At 37.5% G+C, this 18,839-nt stretch overlaps 2 protein-coding genes across 2 annotated transcripts in view; one reads left to right on the top strand and one right to left on the bottom strand.

The window, feature by feature from the left end:
* Positions 1-424: 424 nt before the first annotated feature.
* LOC113635195 (heat shock transcription factor, Y-linked-like) lies at positions 425-3,518 on the bottom strand. The gene is made up of 5 exons (XM_027134482.2): positions 3,374-3,518; positions 1,963-2,406; positions 1,435-1,532; positions 985-1,281; positions 425-877 (listed from the first exon to the last, which is right to left on the bottom strand). Exons 1-5 carry the CDS (start codon positions 3,414-3,416, stop codon positions 845-847), a joined length of 915 nt encoding a protein of 304 aa, XP_026990283.1. The 5' UTR covers positions 3,417-3,518; the 3' UTR covers positions 425-844.
* Positions 3,519-8,791: 5,273 nt separating this feature from the next.
* Positions 8,792-18,839, top strand: part of adam19a (ADAM metallopeptidase domain 19a) — a 75,669-nt gene continuing 65,621 nt past the window's right edge. Inside the window, exons 1-2 of the mRNA XM_047818738.1 lie at positions 8,792-8,960; positions 8,998-9,174. Of these exons, the coding sequence (XP_047674694.1) occupies positions 9,051-9,174 (124 nt within the window). The 5' untranslated portion in view covers positions 8,792-8,960; positions 8,998-9,050. The remainder of the gene's footprint in view (positions 8,961-8,997; positions 9,175-18,839) is intronic.

Raw genomic sequence — 18,839 nt, 5'->3', positions numbered from 1 at the left:
TCACTTTTTACAGCATACTGTTAGACTGAGCAGCAGAGCACTGGAGAACTGCTGTGTGTGGAGCTCAACTACATGATTCATTACTGTCAATCTATTACTGCTCTGTGTGCAGGAAAATAAATTCAATATCATCCAAATGATGTCCGCTTAGAGCACATTGCAATGACCGACCAGTTTCTGTGTTAAACCTCTAGAGCACTGTTTAAAGCTTCATGCATGTTCTACACCACCATCAGCCAATATACAGTAGAATTCTAAGGTAAAACTGTGCATATTCAATATTCTACTGCATTGGTTCTTGTTTCAGATCTTTTGTTAAACATTAGAACGTTGTTCATAACTTATTTCCAAATCTTTACCATATAAGTGTATAGAAGCTACAAAACATAAATAACTTTATTGAATAAATCATTTAGTACATTTCATGCATCAGGCCCCACTTTTCTGTGCATTGTTTCATACATTCACCTTTAAGATATGGTTAGAATTTATTGCTAAGTCAAATTTGTATTAAAATAATACTTGTCAAAGTAGCACTAAATTTATATTTAAATCTAAAAAGAATGATCAATGCATGCCATTTTTTTAAATAGTTATTCTTAAATAACAATAGTTATGATTAGACTGATGTACAAATTTTAAATTCATACAAATATTACATTGCATACATTTGATATAATCAATGCCTCTGCAAGAGCTATTGGCATATTCATGTTTTATGTCTTTTTTATTAAAGGAATGATTCAGAATAATACAAGAGATGGCTTAATGATAAGAATCATTGAATAAATACAAATAAATACAAATAAATATAATATAAATAATTAATGATATTTAACTGTCTTCACAAGTCAAGCAGAGTGAAGAAATCAGCAGCCTGAATAGAGAGAAAACAATCACAGACTATTAGCACAGGGAGTGTCAATGAAGGAGGATCATCTAATCTGAATTAAATGTATTTTAATACTTTCTGTATAACCTGACCTGCATTTCATCTTCTGCATCGAATACAGTGTCCAGGTTCATGTGATTCTTCCTGGGATCTGGATCCTGGTCAGTGTACAGAAGGTGGCTAAATAAGTTGTCCTGGACATGAGCTGATTCAACGTTTGGATCCTGGTCAGTGTGCTGGAGTTGACTAAATAAGTCGTCCTGGACATGAGCTGATTCAACGTTTGGATCCTGGTCAGTGTGCTGGAGTTGACTAAACAAGTCGTCCTGGACATGAGCTGATTCCCAGTTTGGATCCTGGTCAGTGTGCTGGAGGTGGCTAAATGAGTCCTGGACAATAAATAAATTCTGTGTTACAGCACACATTAAGGTTTAAAGTTTACATTCCTACCAAACCTTATTGTAGCTACACAGGCTAAAATAATTGCACTAACAATTCCTTTTGATTAGTATGTAAACTAAAAAAAGTTTCTCAGCTCTCACAGGATAAGAGCCACAATGAGCGGAGGAGGCCACTTCTTGTTGGGAGCAGGGCATGTTGGAATCCAAAGATCCTGGGATACAGCAAAGGTTCTCTGCAACTAAAAGAACACAAAACAATAAAGGCTGACAAGTGTTGAGTAACATATTAACCAGATGTCACTAATACATTATTCTGAAACAATATTACAATACAATGCAGCTCCTAGTGTCCATCTTCTGGACTTCTGTCAGGGTGAAATAGCAGGTTTTAAAATAAATTTGATACCCAATTTCCTTCCCTCTAATGTACTTAGATTTCATACCTCCTACATCCTCCCCCCTACATGCCAGGAAATGAATTGGTTATGCTAATGAATAGCATATTGGTGTGTATGTGTGTGATGGGCTGGCATCCCAATCAGAGCACCCAGGTTTATTTTGATGGGCTCTGGAGCCACTTTGAAACTGACCAGAGTAAAGTAGTTACTAAAGATGAATGAATAAATAAATTAAAGAATAAATTATAGCTGGTTCTGAACATTTACTGACCAACAACAGCAGAGATGTCAGGTGAATTCAGCACTGGATGAAAAGTACTTGGGTGGTTGGAGACATCTTGCCCAGTGGCAAGCTTGGCCCTGTTGGAAGGTGTGAGTCTCTTTAGGTTCGCCAGAAGCTCCGGGTTGGCCCGTTTAAAGTTGGGGTTAAAATAGTGCTGTATGAAGCTCACTGCTGTCAATGTGATCTTATAGTCTGGGCAAACTTTTGTGAAGCCATACAGGTTTAGCTGACGAACAAAACTGATGAAATTAGTAGTTCTGAAAATCTTCTCCTTGTTGGTTTTAGACAGCACTTCAGCTTTGAAGGCCTCTGGACAGATTAGAATTCCTTCCCCACTGTCATCCCAGCAGATTGAACAAATCTGAGGATCATTCACCAAATTCCACAAGTTGATGGGAAAGTTTCTTCGGTTGATCCGGACTTCCATCCCAGCTAAATGATTTGTAAACAACAGATAGGAGCTCAGTGTTATTGAACTACAGATGCTGATACATCTAGACCAGAGTTATTCAATCAAAATTCAAAGAGGTCCAGTTACTAAAATTTCCTCCCAGCAAAGGTCTGAATCTTATATTGTCACTTAAAGTAGCGTACTCTCATGTTAATAAAATAACGCACATACACTTCTATAGTTCACTTCTATAGGCAAAAGAACATTTCAGGTCAAATAGAACAGGGCAGAATTTTACTGAATAAAAGAAAAGTGCAGAGCTTTGAGCAGCTCCCTTTTCCCTCTCTCCTTTCCACCTCTCCTTACTCCCTTTCCATCTTCCGTTCCCACTGAGAGACATGGACATGTAATTGTCCTGCCAGCGGTCTGAAACTTAATTGTCCTGCCAGAGTAATTAGGTGCATTACTGCCACCTTCTGCTCTGGAGTATGGAACAGAAACAATCTGTTTTTGGCTTGGCTTTTGACGCTCCTGTCTTAATAACTACATTAACTGCGCATGAACGAAAGATTTATCTTTTTATTAATATCAAAGAGCTTATATACTCTTATAATATTAGATTATAATAAGGAGATGCTTAATATGATAATATTAGAATTTTAACGGGTCCGGGCAGACCCGTCACTCGGTCCGGATCCGGACCGCGGTCCGCCATTTGGTGATGCCCGGTCTAGACAATTGGTAGATTGTAACAGTTGATCTCTAGCGCTAGCTAGTTAGCAGGGCGGCTAGCTAACACATTCATCCATCTTCATTAACAAATGATTTGGAAAAGAAAAGAAAGAAAGAAAGAAAGAAAGAAATATTAAGAACTCAAAAATTGTCATCATCAACAAGCTAGCAGCAGCTCTCCTGAGTTTTCTCGGCTGCCGAGTGGAAAATAAATTAAAAAACAAAAGAAACACGATCGGATTATTTCTGATATCTGACTTTATCATATAAAAATACCTGATATCTCGGCTCCTTCTGCTGAATCGACGTTTCCACTCATTTTCAGAAGCGTTTAAAGTCAGTGTAAGATAGCACTCGCGGGCCTAAGGAGTTTAAATTTAAATATAAACAACTGAATCTGCCGAATTAGTACTGAAGAAGTGCGCGCTTGAATCTGTCCAATCAGAATGACGCAAGAGACTGCGACAATCATAAAGTGATTTCATGCTGTGTATTAAATTGTATAGTCAACATAGTGAAGAAGAATTTGTTTTTGAGAACATTTAGTTTTGACATTACATAGTGAAGCAGAATTTGTTTTTGAGAATATTTAGTTTTGACAATTCAGACAAATGATTTTGTGATTAGTGAAGTATTTAGTTTTTACTTGTGTATTTGGTTCATCGAGATCCAGTGTGTAATAGAAGTGTGCCCTTAATTTTTTCAGCGGTATATATAAGGTGATAAGTATTAAAGTGCGAGGGTTGTTTTTAGTTCAATCCTGCGTTAATGTGAGCGCGCTTCCTATGTGAGCGCCGGTGGCGCTTCTACTAGCTGATTCGAATTTAGTAAGAATAAATGTTCAAACGTTCATCTCATGGTGAATGTTAGACACAGTTGCACACGGTAAACGAGATGAAACGTGTTTTGATTAGGTGGAGCTCAACTACAACTACATGATCCTCTCCTGTCTCTATATTACTGCTCTGTGTGCAGGTCATCACTTTTTTGTGCAAGCTAGTTTTTTACTACATGTGAAACTCACAAAATTAGTTTATTTTTTTATATAATTATTGCTTTTTGTTCCCTTTCCCTCTATTGCATTGGTATTTTATTTTACTCTGATATGTATAATTAATTCAATACTAATGAAAGATTACGGGAGAAACACAATGACATGTATTTCATCAAATGGACACGTAGGGTGGCAGTAAGCACGAACAGTGTTACACTGGGACAATTAGCGGTGCACAGCAAGATGAGCTCATAATCCGAGTGAATGGGGAATTAGCAATTGTCCTGCGTCGCTGAGTTCTCTGTAATATTTCTAATATTTCCAGGTTAGCTACACACCTTTTATGTGACTACAGATGTTAACAAGCTAATATGAATCCCTAGTGGTGTGTTCTCTGTAAGCTAAAAGTATGCCAAATGTGTAAACAGTTATAGTTTAACAGTACGCAGTGGCGAAAATGGCGGCCATATTGTTCATTTTATTTGTTCCTTATGGTTCCGGGGCATTTGTGGGTTATTTCAGTGCGTGTGGAAAACAGCTATGTGTATAGTACAATGTTAAAAGGGTAAAAGGTTAATGTGAATGTACAGCGTAAGACCAGTTACGGCTGCGGCCTTGTTTATGAGACATACATACATACATACATACTTACATACTGTATATATAAATACATACTTACTGTATATATATACATACATACATTATATGTATACATACTTACATACTGTATACATACATACTATATACATACATACATACAGTATATGTATACATAAATACTGTGTACATACTTACATACTGCATATATATATATATATATATATATATATATATATATATATATATATATATATACACATACATAATACATACATACTGTATACATACATACATACATACTGTATACATACATACATACATTATATGTATACATACATACTTACATACTGTATACATACATATATACATACATACTGTATATATACATAGATACATACATACTGTACATACATTTATTTGAAAAATGGACCCCCTAGTTGTGCTATCATGGCATGTCCTGCCTTACACCCTGGAGATGACAATAGTTGAGCTCTGAGACGTGTGCAATATCCTTCAATACTCACTAGATGTCACAAAAAGCCAGAAGAAACATTTCCACATCTTTGACTTTTTAATGATTTGAAAAAAGCAGTATTTTGTTTTCATAATGTATGTTTGCTTGGAAGTCATTGGACTTGATTCATAGTCTTCTGCAAGTGAAAGTAGCCATAATAGTACAATACTCCAGAGAAACTGTGACATTTCAGACAAGAGTCCATCATAAGGTACAGAGAAAAAGTTCTGCCACAGCAAAATAAAAAGGCCAAAAGATGCAATTCAACTGTACTTTAGGGACTTTAAGAGAAAAGTAAAGAGCCTTTTTTATCATGTATACAATTACAATACAACGAAATCTTTCACATATTCAAACTTGATAGGAAGCTGGTGTCAGAATCAGCCAGGAAACAGCAACTCTGGAGATTTAAACTCAGGATCTTCTTGTCGACCAGAACACTAACCACTGAGTAACCAGGAAAAAAAGGGTTCATTTGCAGTGGTGAAACATATAACGAACAACGTGCATAACATTAATAATCTTTTGCTTTCATGTTGCAGTGGTAATGATCTGAAAAATAAACCTATGTTTAGATTTAATATTGTAATTTTGGTTATTATTTTTATCATGTTAAGGTCTTTTAATGAATATTCTTTTCCTGAAACTTTTTGCAGGCTTCTTACCTTTGCATATATTATAAAAATCCATGCCCAATTCCATACCACATCTGCTAAACATAAACTACAGTTTTACAGTTTCATACAGTAAAACTCAATAAGCATGTCTAAAACTATCCGTTTTTATAACTACCTTGGTCTGAAGGATAAAAACGAGAAGCTTCTTCCAGCAGACCTCTCAAGATGGACATGTCCACCATACAGGTTTCTACGGATTCCATTACACTCTACACACTACACTTTGTACAGTTACTCTCACTACATGTAACACAATTGCATATTTTATACAGCGATATATTTTTTATATTTATATTTAACACACATTTTTAGTCATTTATATGTACAGTCTAAGGAGGAGTAGATTTGCATTTTACTGTAAGTTGTATAATGTATATAAATGACTATGTAACAAATAAAATCTTGAACCTTGTGTCTTGTATCTTGTATCCTGAACTATTATACTAAATGATTTCAAGCATAAAATCCAATTGTACATGTTTGTGTGGAAAATGTGTATAGTGGACTGCAAGAATACATCTGAAGTCATCTGTGGAGGGAAATCTCAATGTAGGATCTCTTATAGTCTTCTATTAGAGTTAATCAACCCAGTGTGTAAAGCTGAGATCAGAGGTTTCCTACTCCATGAGGCTGACAGCCCTAATGCAACACAATCTGCCGCTTGAATTTCCTAATCCAGTTTCCAGCCTATTTACCTTAACTTCACAGAGGCTTAAACCAACCCATCTTACACACTAATGGCTTTTATATAAGGAACTCATAGAAACCATGATCAGTGTTTACTGCTTTGCTTACCTATGTTTATGATAAATGAGGAGTTAGCACATGTTGCCCATTCCCTAATGATCGAAATTGGGCCAGCTTTTTTGATATGTATTGGATTTGATTAGGGGAATTGATCATCATAAAAAGTGGAACTTTTACACATTCCAACGTGTTTGGTTTGGTTATGAAATTTTTTGCATTACAAATTCAACAATAAAACACCATACATCGTACGACTGTGAAACAAGATCATATACGGCTCTCAATTTAATACATTCAGATGAGATATTCCACCATGGCCAAGACAGAACATAGTTGGCTAATGGGCTCTTTAAATTATTTAAATGATTGGTTCTTCCACAATCTGCTATGTGGGTATTATGTACTTCACATAACAAGTAAAAGTGTGAGAATCCCATAAAGAAGAAGTAATCTCATGTCTTCCTTTTGTTCAGGACATTAATTTACACCGTGGAATTACTATTCTGTGTGTTAATGCTGGATTCCTTTCTGCACTTATCATTGAGCTGAATTTTTTTGTTTCACACGTTGATTTCTGCTGTGTGCTATTCGCACTTTGTTTTGTTCTATGTAATGGAATATAATGAGGAGGCAAGGTATTTCATTGCACTGTATATGTTATATAATAAAAATGACTTGACTCAATAGAACGCTAATATTATTTGTGGTTTGCATTACCCCAGTAGGACACAATTTACACACATTGATCTCAAACATTTTTTTTTTCTGGTCTTAAAAAAAATGCGAGCAGCAGACCGCCCATGCATCCATGATCTAACTTGGTCTAAATGTAAGCTTGGTCTAATATCATTTGTTTAACACAGTTTTATTCACAAGAGAAAAAAAATGAATGAATAATTATAAAGTCAGTATTTTGGTCACTTTTTTGTGATCAAATTAAAATGCATGATATTACCATGGCTTTATTGTAGTATGTTATGTTATGGTACAGTTACACTTGTATATTCTGAAAATGATGTCCATGAAGCATAGCATGCCACTTAACTTTATCAAATGAATTGTTTTATTTTTTCTAAACATCTTTATTTATCATACATGCATTACAGTAGACTGACGATATTTTCTCTGTATGTCAGAGCTTTTTAGGAAGTTGGGGTCAGAAAGCAGGGTCAGCAATGATATGACTTCCCTGGTGCAGAGAGGGTTTTAACAACCTTTTTCAAATGCCCAGCGGTGGCAGCTTGGCAGTGCTGGGGCTTTAACTTCTGACCTTCTGAACAGTAAATCAGAGCCTTTGTTTTGTCAAGATCCTTGAATTGAATAAGTTGAATCCAAAACTATATGCTTCCAAAAATAACCAATTTCTTAATAGACATTTTTAAACCATGAGTGTAATAGTTGGTGTACTGTATGTGAATCCCTACTGAAGTGGTCCATGAAATATGAAATGGGTGCTCGGCTACAAAAAATCTGAGAACCCCTGTATTAGGGAAACTATGTGCATTACAAAGTTAACCATCATGGAACACCAATATGGCATTTAAACCACAAGTGGTATTTATAAACTGTTATGTGTCCCTTTTGATAAACTACTGAGGGGACAAAGCAAATGTATAGAGGTGAATCTTTACATAATACATTGTTCAAAATGTTCAACAACTCATTTTGGATACAATGCAATACAATACAATTTACATTGTACACAAATAACAAATACAATAATTATTTCTCATCTCAACTTTATTTATAGGTCTACATGCTTTTGATGAAATCAAGGTTTTATAAATCCCCTTCAATTTAAGTGTCCACTCAGGTCTAAGGTAATTAACTATAGAAAATCATTAGTAAATGGCTTATAATACCCCTGATAGACAATTTCAAAGTCGTGATTCTCACAAGTGTAACTAAATCACAGACCCCTTGGCTATGCTTCACGGAGCAGAATGCGTTGTTCTGACCTAGTTGAAGAAATAAAAAGTTATAGAGACACACACACACACACACACACACACACACACACACACACACACACACACAGAGAGAGAGAGAGAGAGAGAGAGAGAGAGAGAGAGAGAGAGAGAGAGAGAGAGTGTGTGTGTGTGTGTGTGTGTGTGTGTGTGTGTGTGTGTGTGTGTGTGTGTGTGTGTGTGTGTGTGTGAGGCGGGTGACGCGCTCTGCTCTGCGGGGTTACACGCAAGTCTCCAGTCACGCGTGTGCGCTAAACCACTACTCGGAATGGCTTTCTCTCCTATTGGCGCGCTACATTAGATCCATTTCTCGTTTTCTCTCACACCGCCAGGGCTGGGAGAGAGAGAGAGAGAGAGAGAGAGAGAGAGAGAGAGAGAGAGAGAGAGAGAGAGAGAGAGAGAGCGGAGAAGAGAAGAGAGAGGAGCGGTTCTCCAAACGGATAACGGATCAGGCATGTATACCAAACACAGGCAGAAAAAGCGACATGATTTCTCGGCACAAAACGCGCTTATCGTCTCGTCTCTTCTCCTCCTGAGCGGTTTATTGGAAACAGTGGACGCTAATCTCCTGGAAGGAGGTAAGAAAAACTCCAAACTCGGTTTGATTTAACTGTTCCGTTACTTGGAAAGTTCTTGGCTACCAGTTGCGCGCAGGATTAGGAAGTTTTTTATGAAGAACCGGCAGCTGTTTTCAGTCCACTTTGGAGATGAGTGTTTAGTAAATATTGTGTTTACACTGATATAGAAGCGCTCTCATGTCCCCATGTCCATAAAAGGGTGTAGAAAATAACAAGTCGGATCTTTTCCCCTTTGACTTGATCCCCATCTACTGTAGCTCTTAGGTCTGTTTTCTATTTACTTGTGAACCGACATAAAACATTATTCTTTTTTAAAAAATGTATACAAATATATTTATTATTAGTGACTTCTAAGTACTTAGAATTAAGTGAGACACTGGACTCACTGACCAATTTGGTTAGTTTTATTCAGGGAGGGATGTGTTGACAGAAACTCTTGGTCTCTTGCTGTTTTGCTTACAGTTAACTATGGATTGTGGAGGGCAATAAAAAGAGCCCTGGGGTAGCTGGTGGCCTTTTAATGCGTTCTCTATCTTCCAGAATAATGCCATTAAAGTCAGAGCTGGACGGAAGTCATGATGAAATTAGTAGATGTGGTGGAGAGGGTTAGCTTGCATAGAAATCCAGTTTTATGAATAAAATTCTTAGTTTTCTTTTCTACCATTTGTTCATCCATCCATCCATCCATCCATCCATCCATCCATCCATCCATCCAGATACACTATATCCTAGTCAGGGTCATTTTTTATCCAGAGCCTATCCTAACAACAATAAGCTTGTGGTGGCAATTGTCAGCTGCAGGGCACCATGCACCACACACACACACACACACACACACACACACACACACACACACACACACACACACACACACACACACACACATGCACCTGCACATTCACATTCACACCTACTAACAAAAGCACACAAACACAGACATCCTGGAGCTGTGAGGCGGAAATGCTGCACCCTATGTCGCCATGTCTCCTTGATCAGACACTGTCATCTTAAAGTTTACATTCAGTTACAGTCTTATTCCATTTAACAAGCCACAGATTAAATGATGTACACAACAAATTCTTTTTGGAATTTTCCATTGGTCGGTTTTACATTAAAGTTGTATCCCAATATGCAGATCCAGTTTTTAATATATATATATATATATATATATATATATATATATATATATATATATATATATATATATATATATATATATATATAGCGATACTGATATCAAAGCACAGACTTGATACTGTCCTGATACTTACATAATCTTTTTAGTAACTAAGCCTGTTCTCTACAAGCAGGTTATCCAAACACTCAGATGTAATGGCAGTGTGCTTTAAGACTGCATCCTGTGTTCATGTGCATAATTTTGTTGTCAATCAACATCATACTCGCTTATAGCGGTAAAGGCAATGAATTATATTAGAAGATATATCAGATCCATTTAGATACTGAAAATCATGATTTGGAATTATTTTTATTTTTTTGGTGAGGAAATATGCTAGGAGATATGTTTAGCAGTACAACTAAACTCATAAGTGTGCACTATGTCTGTGTTTTGGGTTGTTGCCAGACAGCAGTAATGATGGTATTCAGAATTGGTCATTTAATTATTTAAGGGTTATTCTAAATATTGTTAATAGGCATAGATAATAAAATACTCTTGGGACAACTCCACTGGAAATTTAATTTCGTCTCAGAGTAAATAGGAGGAGACAAAAATCTTACTTTATGAAATCTTGCACTTTCTCCTCCCTCTTTAGCCCTTCAATACGTTGTCAGCTTTCACCTTGATATCCTTATGCTCATCAGTAGCTATCTGGCTAGTTGCTTTTAAATGGATACAAGAAAATACATGACCCCCTTTGGTTAATGCTGTTTCTCACCATTCAGATGATGGCCCTTTAAATGTGTTTTAAAACTAAGAGGCACTTTTAGGTATCCTAATGAAGATTTCTTGGCCTTTTATGAACACCATTATTATTATGAGCATAATTACTGTGCCCGACAATGCCGTTTGCCATGCTGTATTTGTTTTATTTCCATCAATCATGAATAAGCATTTGGAACCATCAGGAAATATTTCAGGGGTTCAAAGTTTCTAGCTCTGCTTCTCATCCAGTGTTTCAGGCAAACAAATACTTATTGTCTCTGATTGGTGTTTAGTAAGTTTGACTCTTTTGGATGAAATAGTCAGTATTTGTTTTTAATTGGTTTTAGAAATCATGTCGGATATTTCCCATATTTCTAAGAGCAATACATGAGCCGGTCTCTGGTTCCCACCCATCCTGTTCATTTCATGATACGAGTTCGAACATATTCAACACTGTACATACACTACAACTCCCTGAGATTTGACCTGGGACTCTGGGACTCAAATTGAAATTGTGCGCCTGCCTTTTAATGCATTTTTAACAAGGCTATCTGATGTTATCTGTCATGCATGTGGACCACACCTATGAAAGGTTGTATATGTTATGCATTCAGTTAGTATAAAACTTAAGTGCTTCATGGAATATCGTTTTACAATGATCACAGAGACAACTGTACAAGGCAAAATGAACTCCTTCTTCTTAGCATGTTGGGACGAGCCAGATGTTTATCAAGAGGTTGATAATCCTGTGACGCACCTTTTAGAAAGAATTTTTGCTTTTGCTCATTAAATTGTTCATAGGAATGCTATGCAGTCAGATGTTTAGCAGGATATTGCTCTGACTCATTCAGTGAGGCCTACAGAGCTCAGCGCTCTCTGCATGCATACTGGGCTATTCTGGAGCAAGAGGAATTTCAAAATAGGACAAGTGCCCTTATACAGACACAAGTATGTGCCGTACTTCAAGCAAGAGCTAGAAAGCCATTACCGACATGTTTCGAATTGAGCCGTATATTTTTTCCTATGTTTTTTCCATTGGCTGCAGAACACATTTATAATAATAGATCAGGTTCATGCCTTTTTTATTTGATCCATTTGCATAGCATTACAAAGCTAAACAGAATAAATAGTCAAGCTTTTCAACAGTCTTCCCATACAGCTCTCTGGTGCCCCGGTTAGCTATGGTGCCACTACTCATTGATATGCCTAATGTTTATGCGATGAGAAGCAAGATGGATGACATGGGGGTTGGGGAGTGGTGGCGTTTTCATCATTACGTCTACAAAGCCGCTAATTTTTGAAATGTTCCGTTAGCTACTGGCCTTTGGCACTTTTCCTTCAAGATAATGACTGCATAAACCCTACCAGACAATAGAAATAAGATGAGCCATGTAAGATCTGTCACTGTATGATTGGTAGTATTTGTTTTATGAAGTCTTTTGGTTTAGCAATTCTGAAGTGCCGTCCATATCATGCATATTCATATGCTCACCTGTAAAATTTCTATGAAGGAAGAAATTTGTTTATTCCTTAATAGAGTTGGATGTGCGGACTATGGTATTGTGCGGTTTGATAGCACTGCTGACAGTTGAAAGTGAAAACTCAATTAGACTAGATTATGGGTATGCCAACACCTTTCCAATAATACCAAAGGAAGCGATATAATGAAACAGGGAAAAATAAATATAGACCAGAGAAAAAATGACAAAGTGCTATGCTACAGATAAAAAGAGAGAAAAATAGGGCTGTGATTTTTTCTCTTTTTTTTTTTTGGCTTGAGGGAAAAAAAAGCAGTTTGATCTATCAGTGTGGACCCAGGAAACAATAAAAGAAACTTAAGCTTAATCTTCATTAAATTATTATATGTATTATTATTATATTATATACAACAAAATGGGGTCACGGTGGCTTAGTGGTTAGCACGGTGGCTTAGTGGTTAGCACCTCACACCTCCAGGGTTGGGGGTTCGATTCCCACCTCCGCCTTGTGTGTGTGTAGTTTGCATGTTCTCCCCGTGCCTCGGAGTTTCCTCCGGGTACTCCGGTTTCCTCCCCCGGTCCAAAGACGTGCATGGTAGGTTGATTGGCATCTCTGGAAAATTGTCCGTAGTGTGTGATTGTGTGAGTGAATGAGAGTGTGTGTGTGCCCTGCGATGGGTTGGCACTCTGTCCAGGGTGTATCCTGCCTTGATGCCTGATGACGCCTGAGCACAGGCTCCCCGTGACCCGAGAATAGTTTGGATAAGCGGTAGAAAATGAATGAATGAATGAATGAATACAAAAAAAACCTCATTCAATCCACCCCCCACACCAAACCCAGTTCAGTCTAGATTCTCATACCAGATGCAGTTCAGTCTGTCCAATAATACCAAACCCAATTCAGCCTACAGTAATACCCAAACACCAAATGTTAGGGTATCACACTAAACCTCATTTACTGCAACCAATCATACCAAACAGCGTCTTAGGCCAAAGTGCATTTAGGCTATTCTAATGCACCAAACCTCATTCGGGCTACGCTCTCAGACCAGACCTTATTCAGACCATAATCTCATAACAAACTGCATTCAGCTATCCTCTCACACCAGTTCTGATTTAGGCGTTTTTTTCCCTACACCAAACCTATTTTAGGCCATCCTCATACACCAAATTATATTCAGGTCATCTTTTGCAGCAAACCTTATTTAGGCCATTCACTCATTATACCTAATTCAGGCCATTCACTTAGGCCAGAGCCTGCAAATTGATACAGTACTTAATGTAGTATCTATACTATATGGCATGTTCACGTATTAGGCAGTATGTCTAAAATTGTTTTAGTATTGTTTTTGCTATAGGATTTATTTTTAGTTCATATTGCATAAAAATGAATGCATAAACACTAGCATGGTAAATTGTTGAGACTGTGCAACACAAACGGGAAGCTAATGTTTTGCAGACAGCTTTATTTTTATTGTTCAGCCACCTCATAGAGGATGTTAAAAAGGAAGTGCTTGAAAAGCATCTGATGATTAACTGCATAGACCAGAGCACAAATTGCGTTTTTTTTCTCGGTCTTGCTGTCTATCTCTGTCTCGTACTCTCACGCTTGTCCTTTATTTTTCTGTCCACTTTACTTGATATCGAAGTAATGTTGAAGGGATCGAGCAGGGAGTCTCAGAATAGCCCGCTCCATTTATCTCGTTGCTATTTAACAAAGTCTGTGCTTTTGATCAATATGCAATCATAACAATGCACTTCCTTTATGCGTTTAATAAGCTTTAACTACAGAGTCATGAATTGATGTATTTTTGGATGCTTTCATTTGGTCTACTTGTAAATTTCAGTATGGTTTCATTAGTGTTTCCTGGTGCACAAATTTTACGGACACTAGTTCCCAAGTTTGATTAAACGAGAACTTAGAAATAGCATGCTTTCTCTGTACCTCTGTAAAAAACGAACACTTTAAAGCTTATTAGAATTTCTTTGTAATTCAGCATGAGCTTTTCTTTTTCCTCATTTGGTTCAGAAGATGCTGTGAAGAATAAATAATGTGAGCTAATTTTTATAAGAACTAAAAGATAAGAGACAAACAGACACACCATTTCAGACACAGTGAAATGGTGTAATTTATAAATTTCAGATTCATTAGCAACATTGCCAAGCCAGAATGAGCTAAAAATGCTTTTGAGTCTCAAATGATATCATGTCGTCGTATCATATCAGCATGCTAGTAGCACTAAGTCTGGACCGAAGAGTACTATCAAACTAAATTAGTACAAAAAGCAACAAAAATATTATAAGTCAGTGCTTCTTTCCAGCGCTCATTTAAATGCATCTTCTAAGTTCTTCTGAAGAGGTCTTCATCTGAAAACAGTCCATGACTCAGACATCCTGTGGAGGTTAATTTCTCTACCTGGTGCCAGTAAAGAATATTGTAGTATGTTTTATTTGTAGCTTAATGGAAGGTGGGTCATGCCCTGTAGTGCATAAGCACCTTCAGATAGTTTCGGGTCCGTCTTTATTTTTTGTCCGAAAGCATCGGTGGTTTAAATTTGATGCAGGCAGCTACAGGAAGCCAGTGCAGGTGTAGTTTGGTGTAGGTGAAAGTAGAATGATGGCACTCAGAGGAAGACCTGCCAGGAGTGTATTTCAGTAGTTCAACCTTCAGATGACAAGGGACTAAAGTAACAATTGACTGGCCATGGTTGAAAGAAATCTTTTTAATGTCTTGAAGGAAAACCTGTATGAACATTGTGAGCAGTATAAAAAACAGATTGATGGTAGTTTTAAGACATCTCCAAGGGAGAATCGAGATCTTGATATATAAAGGGACATACTAGGGACATCCAGTACTGCAGCTCAGTGTTGTTGGAATTTGAATTTCAGATGAAGAACTGACTAGACGTCCACAAGAGAGATGCCCACCTCTGAAAAATGGAAAGTAAGGAATGAGTTGAGTATCTACAGGGTTTTTTTTGTAATGATGTATATTATAATTAGGAATATATTCAAATATAAGAGAATTGGTATAGAGAAAGAACAGAAGAGGACCCAGAGGAGCCACCACTGAGCCATGTGGGACATTAGTGGAGAGTCTGCATGGAGCAGATGTGGATCCTCTCCATATCACCTGATGTGACTATTCATCAAGGTAAAATGCAAATCTCTGCCATGCTCTCCCACTAATTCCAAGACTCATGAGAATGGGCAGGGGAGCTTTATGATTGACCGTGTTGAAGGCTTCTGAAAGGTCAACGAGGATGAGGATCGATGATAGTTTGGCTTATACATCAAGCTCCTCAGTAATATCCACAAGGGCAGGTTCTGTAGTGTGTTCTACTTTAAAGCCAAACCTTGAATCTTGGAGGTCATTCTGGGCAAGAAAGAGAAACAACTGTCTGTAAACATCATGTACAAGCAATGTAGGAATAATGGATGTGATGTGAAGTGATTCATGTCAGTAGTTCCTGATGTCTGACATGTCTAATGCTGGCTTTTCCAGCATGGAAATAAAGCATGCTGTCTTGAGTTCAGTTAGAGAAGTGACCAGATGTTATCGAGTTGGTTGAGTTTACGATAGACGTGATGAAACCTTGTCAGATGTTTTGGAGAATTGTGGAAGAGATGGGGTTTAGCAGACAGGTGGTAGGATTGCTGGTCCAGAGAAGCTTCAGGGTTGCTTTTAGAAAAACTGGAAGGAAAAAACATCATAACAAGATTGGGAAAGTGCAGTATAGGAATGGGGTAAGGGGGAAAGATTGGCAGATTTTCCCATCAAAGAAGATAGCAAAGTCTGTGTGTGTGTCTATGTGTGTGTCTGTGTGTGTGTGTGTGTGTGTGTGTGTGTGTGTGTGTGTGTGTGTGTGTGTGTGTGTGTGTGTGTGTGTGTGTGTGTGTGCGTGTGCTGTTGAGAAGTACAGAAGTAATAGTATGGAGCTTGCATTGATCCGATGCATACACTTGCAGCTTTGCTTTTCTTTGAGAAAGTGAACATATTGCAAAGATTTTGGTGATAAGATTCGACATTGTCTAAAGTGCAAAATTTACTGATATTGCTAGTGGTATTCCACTGTTATGTAAATAAATGTTAGTTGTATTTTGTTGTTGTATTTTTATTTGTAGTTTGATGTTTTTTAATGGATTTGGAAGGATTTCTATGGAGTTTATGCTTCACTTCGTGTGTGTGTGTGTGTGTTTGTGTGTGTGTGTGTGTGTGTGTGTGTGTGTGTGTGTGTGTGTGTGTGTGTGTGTGTGTGTGTGTGTGTTAAAACAAATGGGTTCACTTTTTATGGCACATCTCACAGCTGGCATGCTTTTACTCCAAAAAAGATGCTTTATAAAATATTTCAAAGTGAATTGTGCTTTACTAGCCACAACTGAGTAGCATTCAGCTTTATTAGCCACAAATGTGAACGTTTCTAAGATAAAATAAAATCTTTTGTATTAGATAGTTACTATTAGTTTGTGTTTTGTGGGTGCAATGGCTGATTTCTGTTGACATGGGGTAATATAAATAATAAACTTACACAAACCTGGGTTGTAATGGGACAAGATTGATAACGTTGTGAAGGTAGTAACACACACACACACACACACACACACACACACACACACACACACACACACACACACACACACACACACACACACACACACACGCTTTTGAACCAAAATAGGTTTGAAAAGCCCACTAAGTCAGTGCAATGTGTATGTCACATATTGTTTGGTTCCTTTTCACACACAGCATTGCTGCTCATTAATAAATGACAGTGAAAACAGACACACAAATGTAGCTTGCTTCAATCCAAAACAGCAAAATGCCATCATTACCTGGCAAATTACACTTGTGATAGAGTCCATAGCCAGTTCCAGAGATAAGGACCATGCAGATTTCACAATGGCGGTAAACATGGTTTATCATCGGTAATATTTTGCCATCTAAGATGCAAATGTTACAAACAATCTCTTCCAGTTGACCAGAACTTAAGGCATACAGTAAAAGCAAGGGAGATTGGACTATTTGTTATATCCAGCAGACCCAGAATGCATGTAAATGCAATAGGACAAAGCCAACTTTTATCTTTCTCACTGAAAAGGGATTACAGAATTTTACCTAAGACATCTAATGAAAAATTCTGACCCGAGAAGTGAGACTCCTCCAGAGACAACCAATGGAATCTGGTGCAAAATCAAATGCTCTGGGGTTTATGGATGTGTCAGCCAGAAAAAGGTCAGTCTTTCACTCTTTCTCGGTTAAATACAGTAGCAGCTGCCCCAATCCTGATTTAGCCTTTTCTAAATTTCTCTCTAAATTCTCTTTCTTGATCTGTAGATCAGTGGCACAGTGTCACATGTTAGCTCATGCCAAATGTTTTTTTTTTTTTTTTACGTAAACCTATAAAGATATTTTCAGCAGAGAAAATATGCTATGATGATAAAGTCTGTGGATTATTGTAAGAGGTCATATTTGTTATGACTCAGCCTGGACTTTGGCCACGTGCAGTTGTTTTGTTTACGTTTCTCGTCACGTGTCTGCCCCGCCTTCTGCCCCCCTGTCACCACACCTGCTCCTCATTGTGTCATCATTGTCTTGTACTTAAGTGTGCCGCGTTGCCGATGGCAGCGCGGAATCTACTGTTGTCTTGTCTTGTCTCGTCTTGAGTCTGTGGCATGTTTAGTGTTTCCTTTGTTATTAAACCCTGTTTTGTTTTGGCTATCCTGCGTTTGGGTCTGCTTCCTGCCCCGCGTCATGACAATATTGAGGCCAAAAGCTCTTATTTTAAATAAAATGCGTCAAGCAAATAAAACGGAATTGAATTTGTCAATGTAGTACTGATGCTATTTGAGAGAGCAGTTACAGTCATTTTAGAGAGCGAAGAAAACAGATGCAACAGAGGATGTTTTGGATCAGAACAAAAGCTAAAAAAAAGAAAATTAGAAAAGAAATGAAAAGTATATTGAGAAGCAGTGGCAGTCCCCTCTCCAATCAATTCCATCGCTATCTTTTCAGTTGGTCGGTTATTTCATCAGATCAGGCCATAAATAGTTATCTCAAGGAAGGTAATGGCCTTATATTTCTACATTTATGCCAGTGACAGCCTGGAGTGAATAGCTGCTACGGACTGATAGGCTTGAGCTCAGGCACAGAGCGGATTGTTTATGTGTTTTTCTTGGCTGTATGATTCGCACATTAAAAATGACTGTCAGAGGAAGACAGACAAAAGAGCTAGAGAGGAAAAGTCCCTTTATGGTAACCTGAGCATAAACTTTGCTTTCTTTTGACAAATTTCACAAGTTGTTCA

This window comes from Tachysurus fulvidraco, chromosome 1, assembly GCF_022655615.1.
Source record: "Tachysurus fulvidraco isolate hzauxx_2018 chromosome 1, HZAU_PFXX_2.0, whole genome shotgun sequence".
NCBI classification, from domain to species: Eukaryota; Metazoa; Chordata; class Actinopteri; order Siluriformes; family Bagridae; genus Tachysurus; species Tachysurus fulvidraco.
The sequence above is the reverse complement of the archived record's forward strand: the minus strand, read 5'-3'. Positions and strand labels throughout refer to the sequence as shown.